This window comes from Procambarus clarkii, chromosome 5 (genome assembly GCF_040958095.1).
Source record: "Procambarus clarkii isolate CNS0578487 chromosome 5, FALCON_Pclarkii_2.0, whole genome shotgun sequence".
Lineage (NCBI taxonomy): Eukaryota > Metazoa > Arthropoda > Malacostraca > Decapoda > Cambaridae > Procambarus > Procambarus clarkii.
The window spans coordinates 13,068,706-13,086,858 of record NC_091154.1 but is presented as its reverse complement, the minus strand read 5'-3'; the positions used below and the strand labels follow the sequence as shown (position 1 = coordinate 13,086,858).

Here is an 18,153-nt window from a genome sequence, read left to right as displayed (position 1 = left end):
GATTTCATTTCAAATTACGTCCATTTTTGGCCATACGATCAAACGAGTGAAAAGCGACGTAATTTTAAGAGGACGGGTTGCACACTGTCAACGGTAGTCACACAGCATACAGTAAATGAACAGGTTATGAAATTAAGGATAGGGGCAGAAGGATTCACTACAAACGACAAGGAAGTGTGTGAGGAACTGAATGAGAAATTCCAGGAGGTCTTCACCTTAGAGCAAGGAGAAATTCCAGAGATAAGAGAGGGACTGGCTAACCAGAAACCACTGGAAGAGTTTGAGATTACCAGCGGGGAAGTAAGGAAGTGTTTACTAGAGTTGGATGTGACAAAGGCTATATGCCCAGATGGAATCTTCCCTTGGATACTAAAGGAAGGAGCAGAAGAACTGTGCCTACCACTCTCCATAGTGTATAACAAATCACTGGCAACAGGGGAACTGCCAGATGTTTGGAAAACAGTCCCGATATACAAGAAAGGGGATAGACAGGAGGCACTGAACTACAGGCCAGTGTCCCTAACCTGCATACCATGCAAGCTGATGGAGAAGATTGTGCGAAGAAAGCTAGTGGAGCATCTGGAGCAAAAGAACTTTGTAACACAGCATCAACATGGGTTCAGGGATGGCAGGTCCTGCCTCACAGGGTTACTGGAATTCTACGACCAGGCAACAATAATAAGGAAAGAAAGAGAAGGGTGGGCAGACTGCATATTTTTGGATTGTCAGAAAGCCTTTGATACAGTACCACACAAGAGGATAGTGAAAAACTGGAGATGCAGGCTGGAGTGAAAGGGAAGGTACTCCATTGGATAAAGGAGTACCTAAGCAACAGGAAACAACGAGTCAGTGTGAGGGGTGAGGTCTCAGATTGGCGAGACGTTACAAGTGGAGTCCCGCAGGAGTCAGTCCTTGGACCTATACTGTTTCTGATATATGTAAATCTCCCGGAGGGTATAGAATCGTTTCTCTCAATGTTTGCTGATGATGCAAAAATTATGAGGAGGATTGAAACAGAGGATGATAGTAGGAGGCTACAGGACGACCTAGACAGACTGAATGAATGGTCCAACAAATGGCTGCTAAAGTTTAACCCGAGTAAATGCAAAGTAATGAAACTAGGCGGTGGGAACAGGAGGCCAGACACAAGATACAGAATAGGAGATGAAGTACTTAATGAAACGGAAAGAGAGAAAGATCTAGAAATTGATATCACACCAAACCTGTCTCCTGAAGCCCACGTAGAGAGAATTATGTCTGCGGCATATGCGAGGCTGGCTAACATCAGAACAGCCTTCAGGAACCTGTGTAAGGAATCGTTTAGAATCTTGTACACCACATACGTAAGACCAATTCTGGAGTATGCTTCAACAGCATGGAGCCCGTACCCTGTCAAGCACAAGACGAAGCTGGAAAAAGTTCAGAGGTATGCCACTAGACTAGTCCCAGAACTAAGAGGCATGAGTTACGAGGAAAGGCTGCGAGAAATGCACCTTACGACACTGGAAGACAGAAGAGTGAGGGGAGACATGATCACAACCTACAAAATCCTCAGGGGAATTGACAGAGTAGACAAGGACAAACTATTCAACACTGGCGGTACGCGAACAAGGGGACACAGGTGGAAACTGAGTACCCAAATGAGCCACAGGGACGTTAGAAAGAACTTTTTCAGTGTCAGAGAAGTTAACAGGTGGAATGCATTAGGCAGAGATGTGGTGGAGGCTGACTCCATACACAGTTTTAAATGTAAATATGATAGACCCCAGTAGGCTCAGGAATCTGTACACCAATTGATTGACAGTTGAGAGGCGGGACCAAAGAGCCAAAGCTCAACCCCCGCAAAGACAACTAAGTGAGCATCAACATTATACGAGGTAGTTTAGCAACCAGGCCTGTTAACCTAAACAGATAACACACTCGCCCAGTCCCTTACGAGCAATTTGGTGGCCATGGTTCGAGTCCTGGCCAGTGAGGATTGACTGGGTGTCTAACCTATCCTAACGTAACCTAAGTTTAATTTAGCAATTCATATCCTAATATAATAATAATGGTAAGAATTAACCAAATTGGAAAACAATATTTGAAAAACAATGAAAATCGCTCTGCTTGTTAGGGAGATCGGGTCTTTGCTGGGCCAAGTAATGTGGTTCTGCTATTATGAGCGACTCACAGGTGCCTGGTGGATAGCGCGCAGGACTCGTAATTCTGTGGTGCGGGGTTCGATTCCCGCACCTGGCAGAAACAAATGGGCAAAGTTTTTTTCACCCTGAATGCCCCTGTTATCCAGCAGTAAATAGGTACCTGGGAGCTAGTCAGCTATCACGGGGGGCTTCCTGGGGTGTGTGTGTGTTTTTCTGGTGTGGAGGAGGGAAAAAAAGTAGTTAGTAAAACAGTTGATTGACAGTTGAGAGGCGGGCCGAAAGAGCAAAGCTCAACCCCCGCAAACACAACTAGGTGAATACAACTTGGTGAATACACACACACAGCGGACGTCTGGACACATGCCCCGGGTCCGCCGGATCACGGGACGGCATTGTACCCTCTGGGTCTCGATACTGCCGTCAGGCATGTGCCTATTTAACGGTCCGGATTGTGGCGTCTTCGGCCTGGGAGACTTTCCGGCTTGGCTTGGCTGGGAGTTGGTGGGTTCCTGGTGTGCCCTCGGAGTGTGTTGGGCTCCTGGTGTGCCCTCGGGGCGTGGTGGGCTCCTGGTGTGCCCTCGGGGCGTGGTGGGCTCCTGGTGTGCCCTCGGGGCGTGGTGGGCTCCTGGTGTGCCCTCGGGGCGTGGTGGGCTCCTGGTGTGACCTCGGGGCGTGGAGGGCTCCTGGTGTGCCCTCGGGGTGTGTTGGGCTCCTGGTGTGCCCTCGGGGCGTGATGGGCTCCTGGTGTGCCCTCGGGGCGTGGTGGGCTCCTGGTGTGCCCTCGGAGTGTGGTGGGCTCCTGGTGTGACCTCGGGGCGTGGAGGGCTCCTGGTGTGCCCTCGGGGCGTGGTGGGCTCCTGGTGTGCCCTCGGGGCGTGGTGGGCTCCTGGTGTGCCCTCGGGGCGTGGTGGGCTCCTGGTGTGCCCTCGGGGCGTGGTGGGCTCCTGGTGTGACCTCGGGGTGTGTTGGGCTCCTGGTGTGCCCTCGGGGCGTGTTGGGCTCCTGGTGTGACCTCGGGGTGTGTTGGGCTCCTGGTGTGCCCTCGGGGTGTGGTGGGCTCCTGGTGTGCCCTCGGGGCGTGGTGGGCTCCTGGTGTGACCTCGGGGTGTGTTGGGCTCCTGGTGTGACCTCGGGGCGTGGTGGGCTCCTGGTGTGCCCTCGGGGCGTGTTGGGCTCCTGGTGTGACCTCGGGGTGTGTTGGGCTCCTGGTGTGCCCTCGGGGTGTGGTGGGCTCCTGGTGTGCCCTCGGGGCGTGGTGGGCTCCTGGTGGGCCCTCGGGGTGTGTTGGGCTCCTGGTGTGCCCTCGGGGTGTGGTGGGCACCTGGTGTGCCCTCGGGGTGTGTTGGGCTCCTGGTGGGCCCTCGGGGCGTGGTGGGCTCCTGGTGTGCCCTCGGAGTGTGTTGGGCGTCCTGGTGTGCCCTCGGAGTGTGTTGGGCTCTTGGTGTGCCCTGGGGTGTGTTGGGCTCCTGGTGTGCCCTTGGGGTGTGTTGGGCTCCTGGTGTGCCCTCGGGGTGTGTTGGGCTCCTGGTGGGCCCTCGGGGCGTGTTGGGCTCCAGGTGTGCCCTCGGAGTGTGTTGGGCTCCTGGTGTGCCCTCGGGGTGTGAATTGGGCTCCTGGTGGGCCCTCGGGGCGTGGTGGGCTCCTGGTGTGCCCTCGGAGTGTGTTGGGCGTCCTGGTGTGCCCTCGGAGTGTGTTGGGCTCCTGGTGTGCCCTGGGGTGTGTTGGGCTCCTGGTGTGCCCTCGGGGTGTGTTGGGCTCCTGGTGGGCCCTCGGGGCGTGGTGGGCTCCTGGTGTGCCCTCGGAGTGTGTTGGGCTCCTGGTGTGCCCTCGGAGTGTGTTGGGCTCCTGGTGTGCCCTCGGAGTGTGGTGGGCTCCTGGTGTGTCCTCGGAGTGTGGTGGGCTCCTGGTGTGCCCTCGGAGTGTGGTGGGCTCCTGGTGTGCCCTCGGTGTGGTGGGCTCCCGGTGTGCCCTCGGAGTGTGGTGGGCTCCTGGTGTGCCCTCGGAGTGTGGTGGGCTCCTGGTGTGCCCTCGGAGTGTGGTGGGCTCCTGGTGTGCCCTCGGAGTGTGGTGGGCTCCTGGTGTGCCCTCGGAGTGTGGTGGGCTCCTGGTGTGCCCTCGGAGTGTGGTGGGCTCCTGGTGTGCCCTCGGAGTGTGGTGGGCTCCTGGTGTGCCCTCGGAGTGTGGTGGGCTCCTGGTGTGCCCTCGGAGAGTGGTGGGCTCCTGGTGTGCCCTCGGAGTGTGGTGGGCTCCTGGTGTGCCCTCGGAGTGTGGTGGGCTCCTGGTGTGCCCTCGGAGTGTGGTGGGCTCCTGGTGTGCCCTCGGGGTGTGTTGGGCTCCTGGTGTGCCCTCGGAGTGTGGTGGGCTCCTGGTGTGCCCTCGGAGTGTGGTGGGCTCCTGGTGTGCCCTCGGGGCGTGGTGGGCTCCTGGTGTGCCCTCGGGGTGTGTTGGGCTCCTGGTGTGCCCTCGGGGTGTGTTGGGCTCCTGGTGGGCCCTCGGGGCGTGTTGGGCTCCTGGTGTGCCCTCAGAGTGTGTTGGGCTCCTGGTGTGCCCTCGGGTTGTGTTGGGCTCCTGGTGGGCCCTCGGGGCGTGGTGGGCTCCTGGTGTGCCCTCGGAGTGTGTTGGGCTCCTGGTGTGCCCTCGGAGTGTGTTGGGCTCCTGGTGTGCCCTGGGGTGTGTTGGGCTCCTGGTGTGCCCTCGGGGTGTGTTGGGCTCCTGGTGGGCCCTCGGGGCGTGGTGGGCTCCAGGTGTGCCCTCGGAGTGTGTTGGGCTCCTGGTGTGCCCTCGGAGTGTGTTGGGCTCCTGGTGTGCCCTCGGAGTGTGGTGGGCTCCTGGTGTGCCCTCGGAGTGTGGTGGGCTCCTGGTGTGCCCTCGGAGTGTGGTGGGCTCCTGGTGTGCCCTCGGAGTGTGGTGGGCTCCTGGTGTGCCCTCGGAGTGTGGTGGGCTCCTGGTGTGCCCTCGGAGTGTGGTGGGCTCCTGGTGTGCCCTCGGAGTGTGGTGGGCTCCTGGTGTGCCCTCGGAGTGTGGTGGGCTCCTGGTGTACCCTCGGAGTGTGGTGGGCTCCTGGTGTGCCCTCGGAGTGTGCTGGGCTCCTGGTGTGCCCTCGGAGTGTGGTGGGCTCCTGGTGTGCCCTCGGGGCGTGGTGGGCTCCTGGTGTGCCCTCGGAGTGTGGTGGGCTCCTGGTGTGCCCTCGGAGCGTGGTGTGCCCTCGGGGCGTGGTGGGCTCCTGGTGTGCCCTCGGGGCGTGGTGGGCTCCTGGTGTGCCCTCGGGGTGTGTTGGGCTCCAGGTGTGCCCTCGGGGCATGGTGGGTTCCTGGTGTGCTCTCGGGGTGTCGTGGGCTCCTGGTGTGCCCTCGGGGCATGGTGGGCTCCAGGTGTGCCCTCGGGGTATGGTGGGTTCCTAGTGTGCTCTCGGGGTGTGGTGGGCTCCTGGTGTGCCCTCGGGGCGTGGTGGGCTCCTGGTGTGCCCTCGGAGTGTGTTGGGCTCCTGGTGTGCCCTGGGGTGTGTTGGGCTCCTGGTGTGCCCTCGGGGTGTGTTGGGCTCCTGGTGGGCCCTCGGGGCGTGGTGGGCTCCTGGTGTGCCCTCGGAGTGTGTTGGGCTCCTGGTGTGCCCTCGGAGTGTGTTGGGCTCCTGGTGTGCCCTCGGAGTGTGGTGGGCTCCTGGTGTGCCCTCGGAGTGTGGTGGGCTCCTGGTGTGCCCTCGGAGCGTGGTTGGCTCCTGGTGTGCCCTCGGAGTGTGGTGGGCTCCTGGTGTGCCCTCGGAGTGTGGTGGGCTCCTGGTGTGCCCTCGGAGTGTGGTGGGCTCCTGGTGTGCTCTCGGAGTGTGGTGGGCTCCTGGTGTGCCCTCGGAGTGTGGTGGGCTCCTGGTGTGCCCTCGGAGTGTAGTGGGCTCCTGGTGTGCCCTCGGAGTGTGGTGGGCTCCTGGTGTGCCCTCGGAGTGTGGTGGGCTCCTGGTGTGCCCTTGGAGTGTGGTGGGCTCCTGGTGTGCCCTCGGAGTGTGGTGGGCTCCTGGTGTGCCCTCGGAGTGTGGTGGGCTCCTGGTGTGCCCTCGGAGTGTGGTGGGCTCCTGGTGTGCCCTCGGAGTGTGGTGGGCTCCTGGTGTGCCCTCGGAGTGTGGTGGGCTCCTGGTGTGCCCTCGGAGTGTGGTGGGCTCCTGGTGTGCCCTCGGGGTGTGTTGGGCTCCTGGTGTGCCCTCGGAGTGTGGTGGGCTCCTGGTGTGCCCTCGGGGCGTGGTGGGCTCCTGGTGTGCCCTCGGGGTGTGTTGGGCTCCTGGTGTGCCCTCGGGGTGTGTTGGGCTCCTGTTGGGCCCTCGGGGCGTGTTGGGCTCCTGGTTTGCCCTCAGAGTGTGTTGGGCTCCCGGTGTGCCCTCGGGTTGTGTTGGGCTCCTGGTGGGCCCTCGGGGCGTGGTGGGCTCCTGGTGTGCCCTCGGAGTGTGGTGGGCTCCTGGTGTGCCCTCAGAGTGTGGTTGGCTCCTGGTGTGCCCTCGGAGTGTGGTGGGCTCCTGGTGTGCCATCGGAGTGTGGTGGGCTCCTGGTGTGCCCTCGGAGTGTGGTGGGCTCCTGGTGTGCCCTCGGAGTGTGGTGGGCTCCTGGTGTGCCCTCGGAGTGTGGTGGGCTCCTGGTGTGCCCTCGGAGTGTGGTGGGCTCCTGGTGTGCCCTCGGAGTGTGGTGGGCTCCTGGTGTGCCCTCGGAGTGTGGTGGGCTCCTGGTGTGCCCTCGGGGCGTGGTGGGCTCCTGGTGTGCCCTCGGAGTGTGGTGGGCTCCTGGTGTGCCCTCGGAGTGTGTTGGGCTCCTGGTGTGCCCTCGGAGTGTGGTGGGCTCCTGGTGTGCCCTCGGAGTGTGGTGGGCTCCTGGTGTGCCCTCGGAGTGTGGTTGGCTCCTGGTGTGCCCTCGGAGTGTGGTGGGCTCCTGGTGTGCCCTCGGAGTGTGGTGGGCTCCTGGTGTGCCCTCGGAGTGTGGTGGGCTCCTGGTGTGCTCTCGGAGTGTGGTGGGCTCCTGGTGTGCCCTCGGAGTGTGGTGGGCTCCTGGTGTGCCCTCGGAGTGTAGTGGGCTCCTGGTGTGCCCACGGAGTGTGGTGGGCTCCTGGTGTGCCCTCGGAGTGTGGTGGGCTCCTGGTGTGCCCTTGGAGTGTGGTGGGCTCCTGGTGTGCCCTCGGAGTGTGGTGGGCTCCTGGTGTGCCCTCGGAGTGTGGTGGGCTCCTGGTGTGCCCTCGGAGTGTGGTGGGCTCCTGGTGTGCCCTCGGAGTGTGGTGGGCTCCTGGTGTGCCCTCGGAGTGTGGTGGGCTCCTGGTGTGCCCTCGGAGTGTGGTGGGCTCCTGGTGTGCCCTCGGGGTGTGTTGGGCTCCTGGTGTGCCCTCGGAGTGTGGTGGGCTCCTGGTGTGCCCTCGGGGCGTGGTGGGCTCCTGGTGTGCCCTCGGCGTGTGTTGGGCTCCTGGTGTGCCCTCGGGGTGTGTTGGGCTCCTGGTGGGCCCTCGGGGCGTGTTGGGCTCCTGGTTTGCCCTCAGAGTGTGTTGGGCTCCCGGTGTGCCCTCGGGTTGTGTTGGGCTCCTGGTGGGCCCTCGGGGCGTGGTGGGCTCCTGGTGTGCCCTCGGAGTGTGGTGGGCTCCTGGTGTGCCCTCGGAGTGTGGTTGGCTCCTGGTGTGCCCTCGGAGTGTGGTGGGCTCCTGGTGTGCCCTCGGAGTGTGGTGGGCTCCTGGTGTGCCCTCGGAGTGTGGTGGGCTCCTGGTGTGCCCTCGGAGTGTGGTGGGCTCCTGGTGTGCCCTCGGAGTGTGGTGGGCTCCTGGTGTGCCCTCGGAGTGTGGTGGGCTCCTGGTGTGCCCTCGGAGTGTGGTGGGCTCCTGGTGTGCCCTCGGAGTGTGGTGGGCTCCTGGTGTGCCCTCGGGGCGTGGTGGGCTCCTGGTGTGCCCTCGGAGTGTGGTGGGCTCCTGGTGTGCCCTCGGAGCGTGGTGTGCCCTCGGGGCGTGGTGGGCTCCTAGTGTGCCCTAGGGGCGTGGTGGGCTCCTGGTGTGCCCTCGGGGTGTGTTGGGCTCCAGGTGTGCCCTCGGGGCATGGTGGGTTCCTGGTGTGCTCTCGGGGTGTCGTGGGCTCCTGGTGTGCCCTCGGGGCGTGGTGGGCTCCTGGTGTGCCCTCGGGGTGTGTTGGGCTCCTGGTGTGCCCTCGGGGTGTGTTGGGCTCCTGGTGGGCCCTCGGGGCGTGTTGGGCTCCTGGTTTGCCCTCAGAGTGTGTTGGGCTCCCGGTGTGCCCTCGGGTTGTGTTGGGCTCCTGGTGGGCCCTCGGGGCGTGGTGGGCTCCTGGTGTGCCCTCGGAGTGTGGTGGGCTCCTGGTGTGCCCTCGGAGTGTGGTTGGCTCCTGGTGTGCCCTCGGAGTGTGGTGGGCTCCTGGTGTGCCATCGGAGTGTGGTGGGCTCCTGGTGTGCCCTCGGAGTGTGGTGGGCTCCTGGTGTGCCCTCGGAGTGTGGTGGGCTCCTGGTGTGCCCTCGGAGTGTGGTGGGCTCCTGGTGTGCCCTCGGAGTGTGGTGGGCTCCTGGTGTGCCCTCGGAGTGTGGTGGGCTCCTGGTGTGCCCTCGGAGTGTGGTGGGCTCCTGGTGTGCCCTCGGGGCGTGGTGGGCTCCTGGTGTGCCCTCGGAGTGTGTTGGGCTCCTGGTGTGCCCTCGGAGTGTGTTGGGCTCCTGGTGTGCCCTCGGAGTGTGGTGGGCTCCTGGTGTGCCCTCGGAGTGTGGTGGGCTCCTGGTGTGCCCTCGGAGTGTGGTTGGCTCCTGGTGTGCCCTCGGAGTGTGGTGGGCTCCTGGTGTGCCCTCGGAGTGTGGTGGGCTCCTGGTGTGCCCTCGGAGTGTGGTGGGCTCCTGGTGTGCTCTCGGAGTGTGGTGGGCTCCTGGTGTGCCCTCGGAGTGTGGTGGGCTCCTGGTGTGCCCTCGGAGTGTAGTGGGCTCCTGGTGTGCCCTCGGAGTGTGGTGGGCTCCTGGTGTGCCCTCGGAGTGTGGTGGGCTCCTGGTGTGCCCTTGGAGTGTGGTGGGCTCCTGGTGTGCCCTCGGAGTGTGGTGGGCTCCTGGTGTGCCCTCGGAGTGTGGTGGGCTCCTGGTGTGCCCTCGGAGTGTGGTGGGCTCCTGGTGTGCCCTCGGAGTGTGGTGGGCTCCTGGTGTGCCCTCGGAGTGTGGTGGGCTCCTGGTGTGCCCTCGGAGTGTGGTGGGCTCCTGGTGTGCCCTCGGGGTGTGTTGGGCTCCTGGTGTGCCCTCGGAGTGTGGTGGGCTCCTGGTGTGCCCTCGGGGCGTGGTGGGCTCCTGGTGTGCCCTCGGCGTGTGTTGGGCTCCTGGTGTGCCCTCGGGGTGTGTTGGGCTCCTGGTGGGCCCTCGGGGCGTGTTGGGCTCCTGGTTTGCCCTCAGAGTGTGTTGGGCTCCCGGTGTGCCCTCGGGTTGTGTTGGGCTCCTGGTGGGCCCTCGGGGCGTGGTGGGCTCCTGGTGTGCCCTCGGAGTGTGGTGGGCTCCTGGTGTGCCCTCGGAGTGTGGTTGGCTCCTGGTGTGCCCTCGGAGTGTGGTGGGCTCCTGGTGTGCCCTCGGAGTGTGGTGGGCTCCTGGTGTGCCCTCGGAGTGTGGTGGGCTCCTGGTGTGCCCTCGGAGTGTGGTGGGCTCCTGGTGTGCCCTCGGAGTGTGGTGGGCTCCTGGTGTGCCCTCGGAGTGTGGTGGGCTCCTGGTGTGCCCTCGGAGTGTGGTGGGCTCCTGGTGTGCCCTCGGAGTGTGGTGGGCTCCTGGTGTGCCCTCGGGGCGTGGTGGGCTCCTGGTGTGCCCTCGGAGTGTGGTGGGCTCCTGGTGTGCCCTCGGAGCGTGGTGTGCCCTCGGGGCGTGGTGGGCTCCTAGTGTGCCCTAGGGGCGTGGTGGGCTCCTGGTGTGCCCTCGGGGTGTGTTGGGCTCCAGGTGTGCCCTCGGGGCATGGTGGGTTCCTGGTGTGCTCTCGGGGTGTCGTGGGCTCCTGGTGTGCCCTCGGGGCATGGTGGGCTCCAGGTGTGCCCTCGGGGCATGGTGGGTTCCTGGTGTGCTCTCGGGGTGTGGTGGGCTCCTGGTGTGCCCTCGGGGCGTGGTGGGCTCCTGGTGTGCCCTCGGAGTGTGTTGGGCTCCTGGTGTGCCCTGGGGTGTGTTGGGCTCCTGGTGTGCCCTCGGGGTGTGTTGGGCTCCTGGTGGGCCCTCGGGGCGTGGTGGGCTCCTGGTGTGCCCTCGGAGTGTGTTGGGCTCCTGGTGTGCCCTCGGAGTGTGTTGGGCTCCTGGTGTGCCCTCGGAGTGTGGTGGGCTCCTGGTGTGCCCTCGGAGTGTGGTGGGCTCCTGGTGTGCCCTCGGAGTGTGGTGGGCTCCTGGTGTGCCCTCGGAGTGTGGTGGGCTCCTGGTGTGCCCTCGGAGTGTGGTGGGCTCCTGGTGTGCCCTCGGAGTGTGGTGGGCTCCTGGTGTGCCCTCGGAGTGTGGTGGGCTCCTGGTGTGCCCTCGGAGTGTGGTGGGCTCCTGGTGTGCCCTCGGAGTGTGGTGGGCTCCTGGTGTGCCCTCGGAGTGTGGTGGGCTCCTGGTGTGCCCTCAGAGTGTGGTGGGCTCCTGGTGTGCCCTCGGAGTGTGGTGGGCTCCTGGTGTGCCCTCGGAGTGTGGTGGGCTCCTGGTGTGCCCTCGGAGTGTGGTGGGCTCCTGGTGTGCCCTCGGAGTGTGGTGGGCTCCTGGTGTGCCCTCGGAGTGTGGTGGGCTCCTGGTGTGCCCTCGGAGCGTGGTGTGCCCTCGGGGCGTGGTGGGCTCCTAGTGTGCCCTAGGGGCGTGGTGGGCTCCTGGTGTGCCCTCGGGGTGTGTTGGGCTCCAGGTGTGCCCTCGGGGCATGGTGGGTTCCTGGTGTGCTCTCGGGGTGTCGTGGGCTCCTGGTGTGCCCTCGGGGCGTGGTGGGCTCCTGGTGTGCCCTCGGGGTGTGTTGGGCTCCTGGTGTGCCCTCGGGGTGTGTTGGGCTCCTGGTGGGCCCTCGGGGCGTGTTGGGCTCCTGGTTTGCCCTCAGAGTGTGTTGGGCTCCCGGTGTGCCCTCGGGTTGTGTTGGGCTCCTGGTGGGCCCTCGGGGCGTGGTGGGCTCCTGGTGTGCCCTCGGAGTGTGGTGGGCTCCTGGTGTGCCCTCGGAGTGTGGTTGGCTCCTGGTGTGCCCTCGGAGTGTGGTGGGCTCCTGGTGTGCCATCGGAGTGTGGTGGGCTCCTGGTGTGCCCTCGGAGTGTGGTGGGCTCCTGGTGTGCCCTCGGAGTGTGGTGGGCTCCTGGTGTGCCCTCGGAGTGTGGTGGGCTCCTGGTGTGCCCTCGGAGTGTGGTGGGCTCCTGGTGTGCCCTCGGAGTGTGGTGGGCTCCTGGTGTGCCCTCGGAGTGTGGTGGGCTCCTGGTGTGCCCTCGGGGCGTGGTGGGCTCCTGGTGTGCCCTCGGAGTGTGTTGGGCTCCTGGTGTGCCCTCGGAGTGTGTTGGGCTCCTGGTGTGCCCTCGGAGTGTGGTGGGCTCCTGGTGTGCCCTCGGAGTGTGGTGGGCTCCTGGTGTGCCCTCGGAGTGTGGTTGGCTCCTGGTGTGCCCTCGGAGTGTGGTGGGCTCCTGGTGTGCCCTCGGAGTGTGGTGGGCTCCTGGTGTGCCCTCGGAGTGTGGTGGGCTCCTGGTGTGCTCTCGGAGTGTGGTGGGCTCCTGGTGTGCCCTCGGAGTGTGGTGGGCTCCTGGTGTGCCCTCGGAGTGTAGTGGGCTCCTGGTGTGCCCTCGGAGTGTGGTGGGCTCCTGGTGTGCCCTCGGAGTGTGGTGGGCTCCTGGTGTGCCCTTGGAGTGTGGTGGGCTCCTGGTGTGCCCTCGGAGTGTGGTGGGCTCCTGGTGTGCCCTCGGAGTGTGGTGGGCTCCTGGTGTGCCCTCGGAGTGTGGTGGGCTCCTGGTGTGCCCTCGGAGTGTGGTGGGCTCCTGGTGTGCCCTCGGAGTGTGGTGGGCTCCTGGTGTGCCCTCGGAGTGTGGTGGGCTCCTGGTGTGCCCTCGGGGTGTGTTGGGCTCCTGGTGTGCCCTCGGAGTGTGGTGGGCTCCTGGTGTGCCCTCGGGGCGTGGTGGGCTCCTGGTGTGCCCTCGGCGTGTGTTGGGCTCCTGGTGTGCCCTCGGGGTGTGTTGGGCTCCTGGTGGGCCCTCGGGGCGTGTTGGGCTCCTGGTTTGCCCTCAGAGTGTGTTGGGCTCCCAGTGTGCCCTCGGGTTGTGTTGGGCTCCTGGTGGGCCCTCGGGGCGTGGTGGGCTCCTGGTGTGCCCTCGGAGTGTGGTGGGCTCCTGGTGTGCCCTCGGAGTGTGGTTGGCTCCTGGTGTGCCCTCGGAGTGTGGTGGGCTCCGGTGTGCCCTCGGAGTGTGGTGGGCTCCTGGTGTGCCCTCGGAGTGTGGTGGGCTCCTGGTGTGCCCTCGGAGTGTGGTGGGCTCCTGGTGTGCCCTCGGAGTGTGGTGGGCTCCTGGTGTGCCCTCGGAGTGTGGTGGGCTCCTGGTGTGCCCTCGGAGTGTGGTGGGCTCCTGGTGTGCCCTCGGAGTGTGGTGGGCTCCTGGTGTGCCCTCGGGGCGTGGTGGGCTCCTGGTGTGCCCTCGGAGTGTGGTGGGCTCCTGGTGTGCCCTCGGAGCGTGGTGTGCCCTCGGGGCGTGGTGGGCTCCTAGTGTGCCCTAGGGGCGTGGTGGGCTCCTGGTGTGCCCTCGGGGTGTGTTGGGCTCCAGGTGTGCCCTCGGGGCATGGTGGGTTCCTGGTGTGCTCTCGGGGTGTCGTGGGCTCCTGGTGTGCCCTCGGGGCATGGTGGGCTCCAGGTGTGCCCTCGGGGCATGGTGGGTTCCTGGTGTGCTCTCGGGGTGTGGTGGGCTCCTGGTGTGCCCTCGGGGCGTGGTGGGCTCCTGGTGTGCCCTCGGAGTGTGTTGGGCTCCTGGTGTGCCCTGGGGTGTGTTGGGCTCCTGGTGTGCCCTCGGGGTGTGTTGGGCTCCTGGTGGGCCCTCGGGGCGTGGTGGGCTCCTGGTGTGCCCTCGGAGTGTGTTGGGCTCCTGGTGTGCCCTCGGAGTGTGTTGGGCTCCTGGTGTGCCCTCGGAGTGTGGTGGGCTCCTGGTGTGCCCTCGGAGTGTGGTGGGCTCCTGGTGTGCCCTCGGAGTGTGGTGGGCTCCTGGTGTGCCCTCGGAGTGTGGTGGGCTCCTGGTGTGCCCTCGGAGTGTGGTGGGCTCCTGGTGTGCCCTCGGAGTGTGGTGGGCTCCTGGTGTGCCCTCGGAGTGTGGTGGGCTCCTGGTGTGCCCTCGGAGTGTGGTGGGCTCCTGGTGTGCCCTCGGAGTGTGGTGGGCTCCTGGTGTGCCCTCGGAGTGTGGTGGGCTCCTGGTGTGCCCTCAGAGTGTGGTGGGCTCCTGGTGTGCCCTCGGAGTGTGGTGGGCTCCTGGTGTGCCCTCGGAGTGTGGTGGGCTCCTGGTGTGCCCTCGGAGTGTGGTGGGCTCCTGGTGTGCCCTCGGAGTGTGGTGGGCTCCTGGTGTGCCCTCGGAGTGTGGTGGGCTCCTGGTGTGCCCTCGGAGTGTGGTGGGCTCCTCGTGTGCCCTCGGGGTGTGTTGGGCTCCTGGTGTGCCCTCGGAGTGTGGTGGGCTCCTGGTGTGCCTTCGGAGTGTGGTGGGCTCCTGGTGTGCCCTCGGGGCGTGGTGGGCTCCTGGTGTGCCCTCGGGGTGTGTTGGGCTCCTGGTGTGCCCTCGGGGTGTGTTGGGCTCCTGGTGGGCCCTCGGGGCGTGTTGGGCTCCTGGTGTGCCCTCAGAGTGTGTTGGGCTCCTGGTGTGCCCTCGGGTTGTGTTGGGCTCCTGGTGGGCCCTCGGGGCGTGGTGGGCTCCTGGTGTGCCCTCGGAGTGTGTTGGGCTCCTGGTGTGCCCTCGGAGTGTGTTGGGCTCCTGGTGTGCCCTGGGGTGTGTTGGGCTCCTGGTGTGCCCTCGGGGTGTGTTGGGCTCCTGGTGGGCCCTCGGGGCGTGGTGGGCTCCTGGTGTGCCCTCGGAGTGTGTTGGGCTCCTGGTGTGCCCTCGGAGTGTGGTGGGCTCCTGGTGTGCCCTCGGAGTGTGGTGGGCTCCTGGTGTGCCCTCGGAGTGTGGTGGGCTCCTGGTGTGCCCTCGGAGTGTGGTGGGCTCCTGGTGTGCCCTCGGAGTGTGGTGGGCTCCTGGTGTGCCCTCGGAGTGTGGTGGGCTCCTGGTGTGCCCTCGGAGTGTGGTGGGCTCCTGGTGTGCCCTCGGAGTGTGGTGGGCTCCTGGTGTTCCCTGTGGCGTGGTGGGCTCCTGGTGTGCCCTCGGGGTGTGTTGGGCTCCTGGTGTGCCCTCGGGGCGTGGTGGGCTCCTGGTGTGCCCTCGGGGCGTGGTGGGCTCCTGGTGTGCCCTCGGGGTGTGTTGGGCTCCTGGTGTGCCCTCGGAGTGTGGTGGGCTCCTGGTGTGCCCTCGGGGTGTGTTGGGCTCCTGGTGTGCCTTCGGGGCGTGGTGGGCTCCTGGTGTACCCTCGGGGCGTGGTGAGCCCTCGGGGCGTGGTGGGCTCCTGGTGTGCCCTCAGGGCGTAGTGGGCTCCAAGTGGGCCCTCGGGGCGTGGTGGGCTCCAGGTGTGTTCTTGAGGCGTGTTGGGCTCCAGGTGGGCCCTCGGGGCGTGGTGGGCTCCTGGTGGGCTCTCGGGGCGTGGTGGGCTCCTGGTGTGTTCTCGGAGTGTGGTGTGTTCTCGGGGTGTGGTGGGCTCCAGGTGGGCCCTCGGGGCGTGGTGGGCTCCTAGTGGACTCTCGGGGCGTGGTGGGCTCCTGGTGTGTTCTCGGGGTGTGGTGGGCTCCTAGTGGGCCCTCGGGGCATGGTGGGCTCCTGGTGGGCCCTCGGGTCGTGGTGGGCTCCTGCTGGGCCCTCGGGGCGTGGTGGGCTCCTGGTGGGCCCTCGGGGCGTGGTGAGCTCCTGGTGTGTTCTCGGGGTGTTGTGGGCTCCAGGTGGGCCCTCGGGGCGTGGTGGGCTCCTGGTGTGTTCTCGGGGTGTGGTGGGCTCCTGGTGTGCCCTCGGGGCATGGTGGGCTCCTGGTGGGCCCTCGAGGCGTGGTGGGCTCCTGGTGTGCTCTCGGGACGTGGTGGGCTCCTGGTGTGCCCTCGGGACGTGGTGGGCTCCTGGTGTGCCCTCGGGACGTGGTGGGCTCCTGGTGTGCCCTCGGGGCGTGGTGGGCTCCTGGTGTGCCCTCAGGGCGTGGTGGGCTCCTGGTGTGCCCTCGGGACGTGGTGGGCTCCTGGTGTGTTCTCGGGGTGTGGTGGGCTCCTGGTGGGACCTCGGGGTCGTGGTGGGCTCCTGGTGTGCCCTCGAGGCGTGGTGGGCTCCTGGTGTGCCCTCGGGGTGTGGTGGGCTCCTGGTGTGCTCTCGGGACGTGGTGGGCTCCTGGTGTGCCCTCAGGGCGTGGTGGGCTCCTGGTGTGCCCTCGGGGCGTGGTGGGCTCCTGGTGTGCCCTCGGGGCGTGGTGGGCTCCTGGTGTGTCCTCAGGGCGTGGTGGGCTTCTGGTGTGCCTTTAGGGCGTGGTGGGCTCCTGGTGTGCTCTCGGGGCGTGGTGGGCTCCTGGTGTGCCCTCAGGGCGTGGTGGGCTCCTGGTGTGTTCTCGGGGTGTGGTGGGCTCCTGGTGGGCCCTAGGGGCGTGGTGGGCTCCTGGTGTGCCCTCAGGGCGTGGTGGGCTCCTGGTGGGCTCTCGGGGCGTGGTGGGCTCCTGGTGTGCCCTCAGGGCGTGGTGGGCTCCTGGTGTGCCCTCGGGGCGTGGTGGGCTTCTGGTGTGCCCTCAGGGCGTGGTGGGCTCCTGGTGTGCCCTCAGGGCGTGGTGGGCTCCTGGTGTGCCCTCAGGGCGTGGTGGGCTCCTGGTGTGACCTCAGGGCGTGGTGGGCTCCAGGTGTGCCCTCAGGGCGTGGTGGGCTCCTGATGGGCCCTCGGGGCGTGGTGGGCTCCTGGTGTGTTCTCGGGGTGTGATGGGCTCCAGGTGGGCCCTCGGGGCGTGGTGGGCTCCTGGTGGGCCCTCGGGGCGTGGTGGGCTCCTGGTGTGTTCTCGAGGTGTGATGGGCTCCAGGTGGGCCCTCGGGGCGTGGTGGGCTCCTGGTGTGTTCTCGGGGTGTGGTGGGCTCCTGGTGTGCCCTCGGGGCATGGTGGGCTCCTGGTGTGCCCTCTGGGCGTGGTGGGCTCCTGGTGTGTTCTCGGGGTGTGGTGGGCTCCTGGTGTACCCTCGGGGCATGGTGGGCTCCTGGTGGGCCCTCGGGGTGTGGTGGGCTCCTGGTGTGCCCTCGAGGCGTGGTGGGCTCCTGGTGTGCCCTCGGGACGTGGTGGGCTCCTGGTGGGCCCTCGGGACGTGGTGGGCTCCTGGTGTGCCCTCGAGGCGTGGTGGGCTCCTGGTGTGCCCTCGGGACGTGGTGGGCTCCTGGTGGTCCCTCGGGACGTGGTGGGCTCCTGGTGTGCCCTCAGGGCGTGGTGGGCTCCTGGTGTGCCCTCGGGGCGTGGTGGGCTCCTGGTGTGCCCTCGGGGCGTGGTGGGCTCCTGGTGTGTCCTCAGGGCGTGGTGGGCTCCTGGTGGGCCCTCAGGGCATGATGGGCTCCTGGTGGGCCCTCGGGGCGTGGTGGGCTCCTGGTGTGCCCTCAGGGCGTGGTGGGCTCCTGGTGGGCCCTCGGGGCGTGGTGGGCTCCTGGTGTGCCCTCAGGGCGTGGTGGGCTCCTGGTGTGCCCTCGGGGCGTGGTGGGCTTCTGGTGTGCCCTCAGGGCGTGGTGGGCTCCTGGTGTGCCCTCGGGGCGTGGTGGGCTCCTGGTGTGCCCTCTGGGCGTGGTGGGCTCCTGGTGTGCCCTCAGGGCGTGGTGGGCTCCTGGTGTGCCCTCAGGGCGTGGTGGGCTCCTGGTGTGCCCTCGGAGTGTGGTGGGCTCCTGGTGTGCCCTCAGGGCGTGGTGGGCTCCAGGTGTGCCCTCAGGGCGTGGTGGGCTCCTGGTGTGCCCTCAGGGCGTGGTGGGCTCCTGGTGTGCCCTCAGGGCGTGGTGGGCTCCTGGTGTGCCCTCAGGGCGTGGTGGGCTCCTGGTGTGCCCTCGGGGCGTGGTGGGCTCCTGGTGTGCCCTCAGGGCGTGGTGGGCTCCTGGTGTGCCCTCAGGGCGTGGTGGGCTCCTGGTGTGCCCTCAGGGCGTGGTGGGCTCCTGGTGTGCCCTCGGGGCGTGGTGGGCTCCAGGTGTGCCCTCGGGGCGTGGTGGGCTCCAGGTGTGCCCTCAGGGCGTGGTGGGCTCCAGGTGTGCCCTCAGGGCGTGGTGGGCTCCTGGTGTGCCCTCGGGGCGTGGTGGGCTCCAGGTGTGCCCTCAGGGCGTGGTGGGCTCCAGGTGTGCCCTCAGGGCGTGGTGGGCTCCTGGTGTGCCCTCAGGGCGTGGTGGGCTCCTGGTGTGCCCTCAGGGCGTGGTGGGCTCCAGGTGTGCCCTCGGGGCGTGGTGGGCTCCAGGTAGTACCAAAAGATAGTGGACCTTGATTGGAAATATGCAAATGCCCCTTCGATTTAAAAAAAAACTCTGAAAGCTCAGCAGAAAACTACTGGCTGATCAGCTTGATATCACACATCTGCAAGCTCATGGAGAGAATCCTCAGAGAGGTAAGAATTCCCTTTCTTTCAGTGAACAAACTTATACAATTGGCATCAATTGTATATCACCTTTAATGTCATGCGTGCATGGAAAAAATATATATCACGGGGAGGACATGCCTGGCTTGAACAAGTAAAGTCCCCGGAGAGGCAAGGAACATGCTCGCATGTGTCCTTCCAGCCGTAGCTGATCCTCTCACGGGTTCGGTCAAGCCACCCACCATCACTGTTGAGGGTAATTGAAATATCAACTCTCCAAAATTCATTTTTATTTTTTGTCTGATGCCTAGAAGTGTTTCGTAAGGGCTTCTTACATTATCAAAGACTTGTTTTCACTTAACACAACACTTATGATACTTATGACACCATCAGCCACTGGGGAAGTGGTACCCCAAGATGACGTCCGGTAACCTTAGCTGGAATCCACTCACCCTAGTGGCTTCTGGGTG

General features: G+C 65.7%; 1 protein-coding gene across 1 annotated transcript; it reads right to left on the bottom strand.

Moving 5' to 3' along the window:
- Positions 1-1,199: 1,199 nt before the first annotated feature.
- Positions 1,200-15,146, bottom strand: LOC138351068 (proteoglycan 4-like). The gene is made up of 2 exons (XM_069302685.1): positions 14,607-15,146; positions 1,200-1,304 (listed from the first exon to the last, which is right to left on the bottom strand). The coding sequence occupies exons 1-2, from the start codon at positions 15,144-15,146 to the stop codon at positions 1,200-1,202; spliced, it is 645 nt and encodes a 214-aa protein (XP_069158786.1).
- Between the last annotated feature and the right edge of the window lie 3,007 nt (positions 15,147-18,153).

Excerpts from the sequence above, each read along its gene's own strand:
- LOC138351068 (XM_069302685.1), bottom strand. The coding sequence starts at position 15,146 with ATGCCCCGAGGGCACACCAGGAGCCCACCACACCCCGAGAACACACCA. Across the intron at positions 1,305-14,606 it reads GGGCTCACCACGCCCCGAGG|GTTCCTGAAGGCTGTTCTGA; the intron begins GTACACCAGGAG and ends TTCCTTACACAG.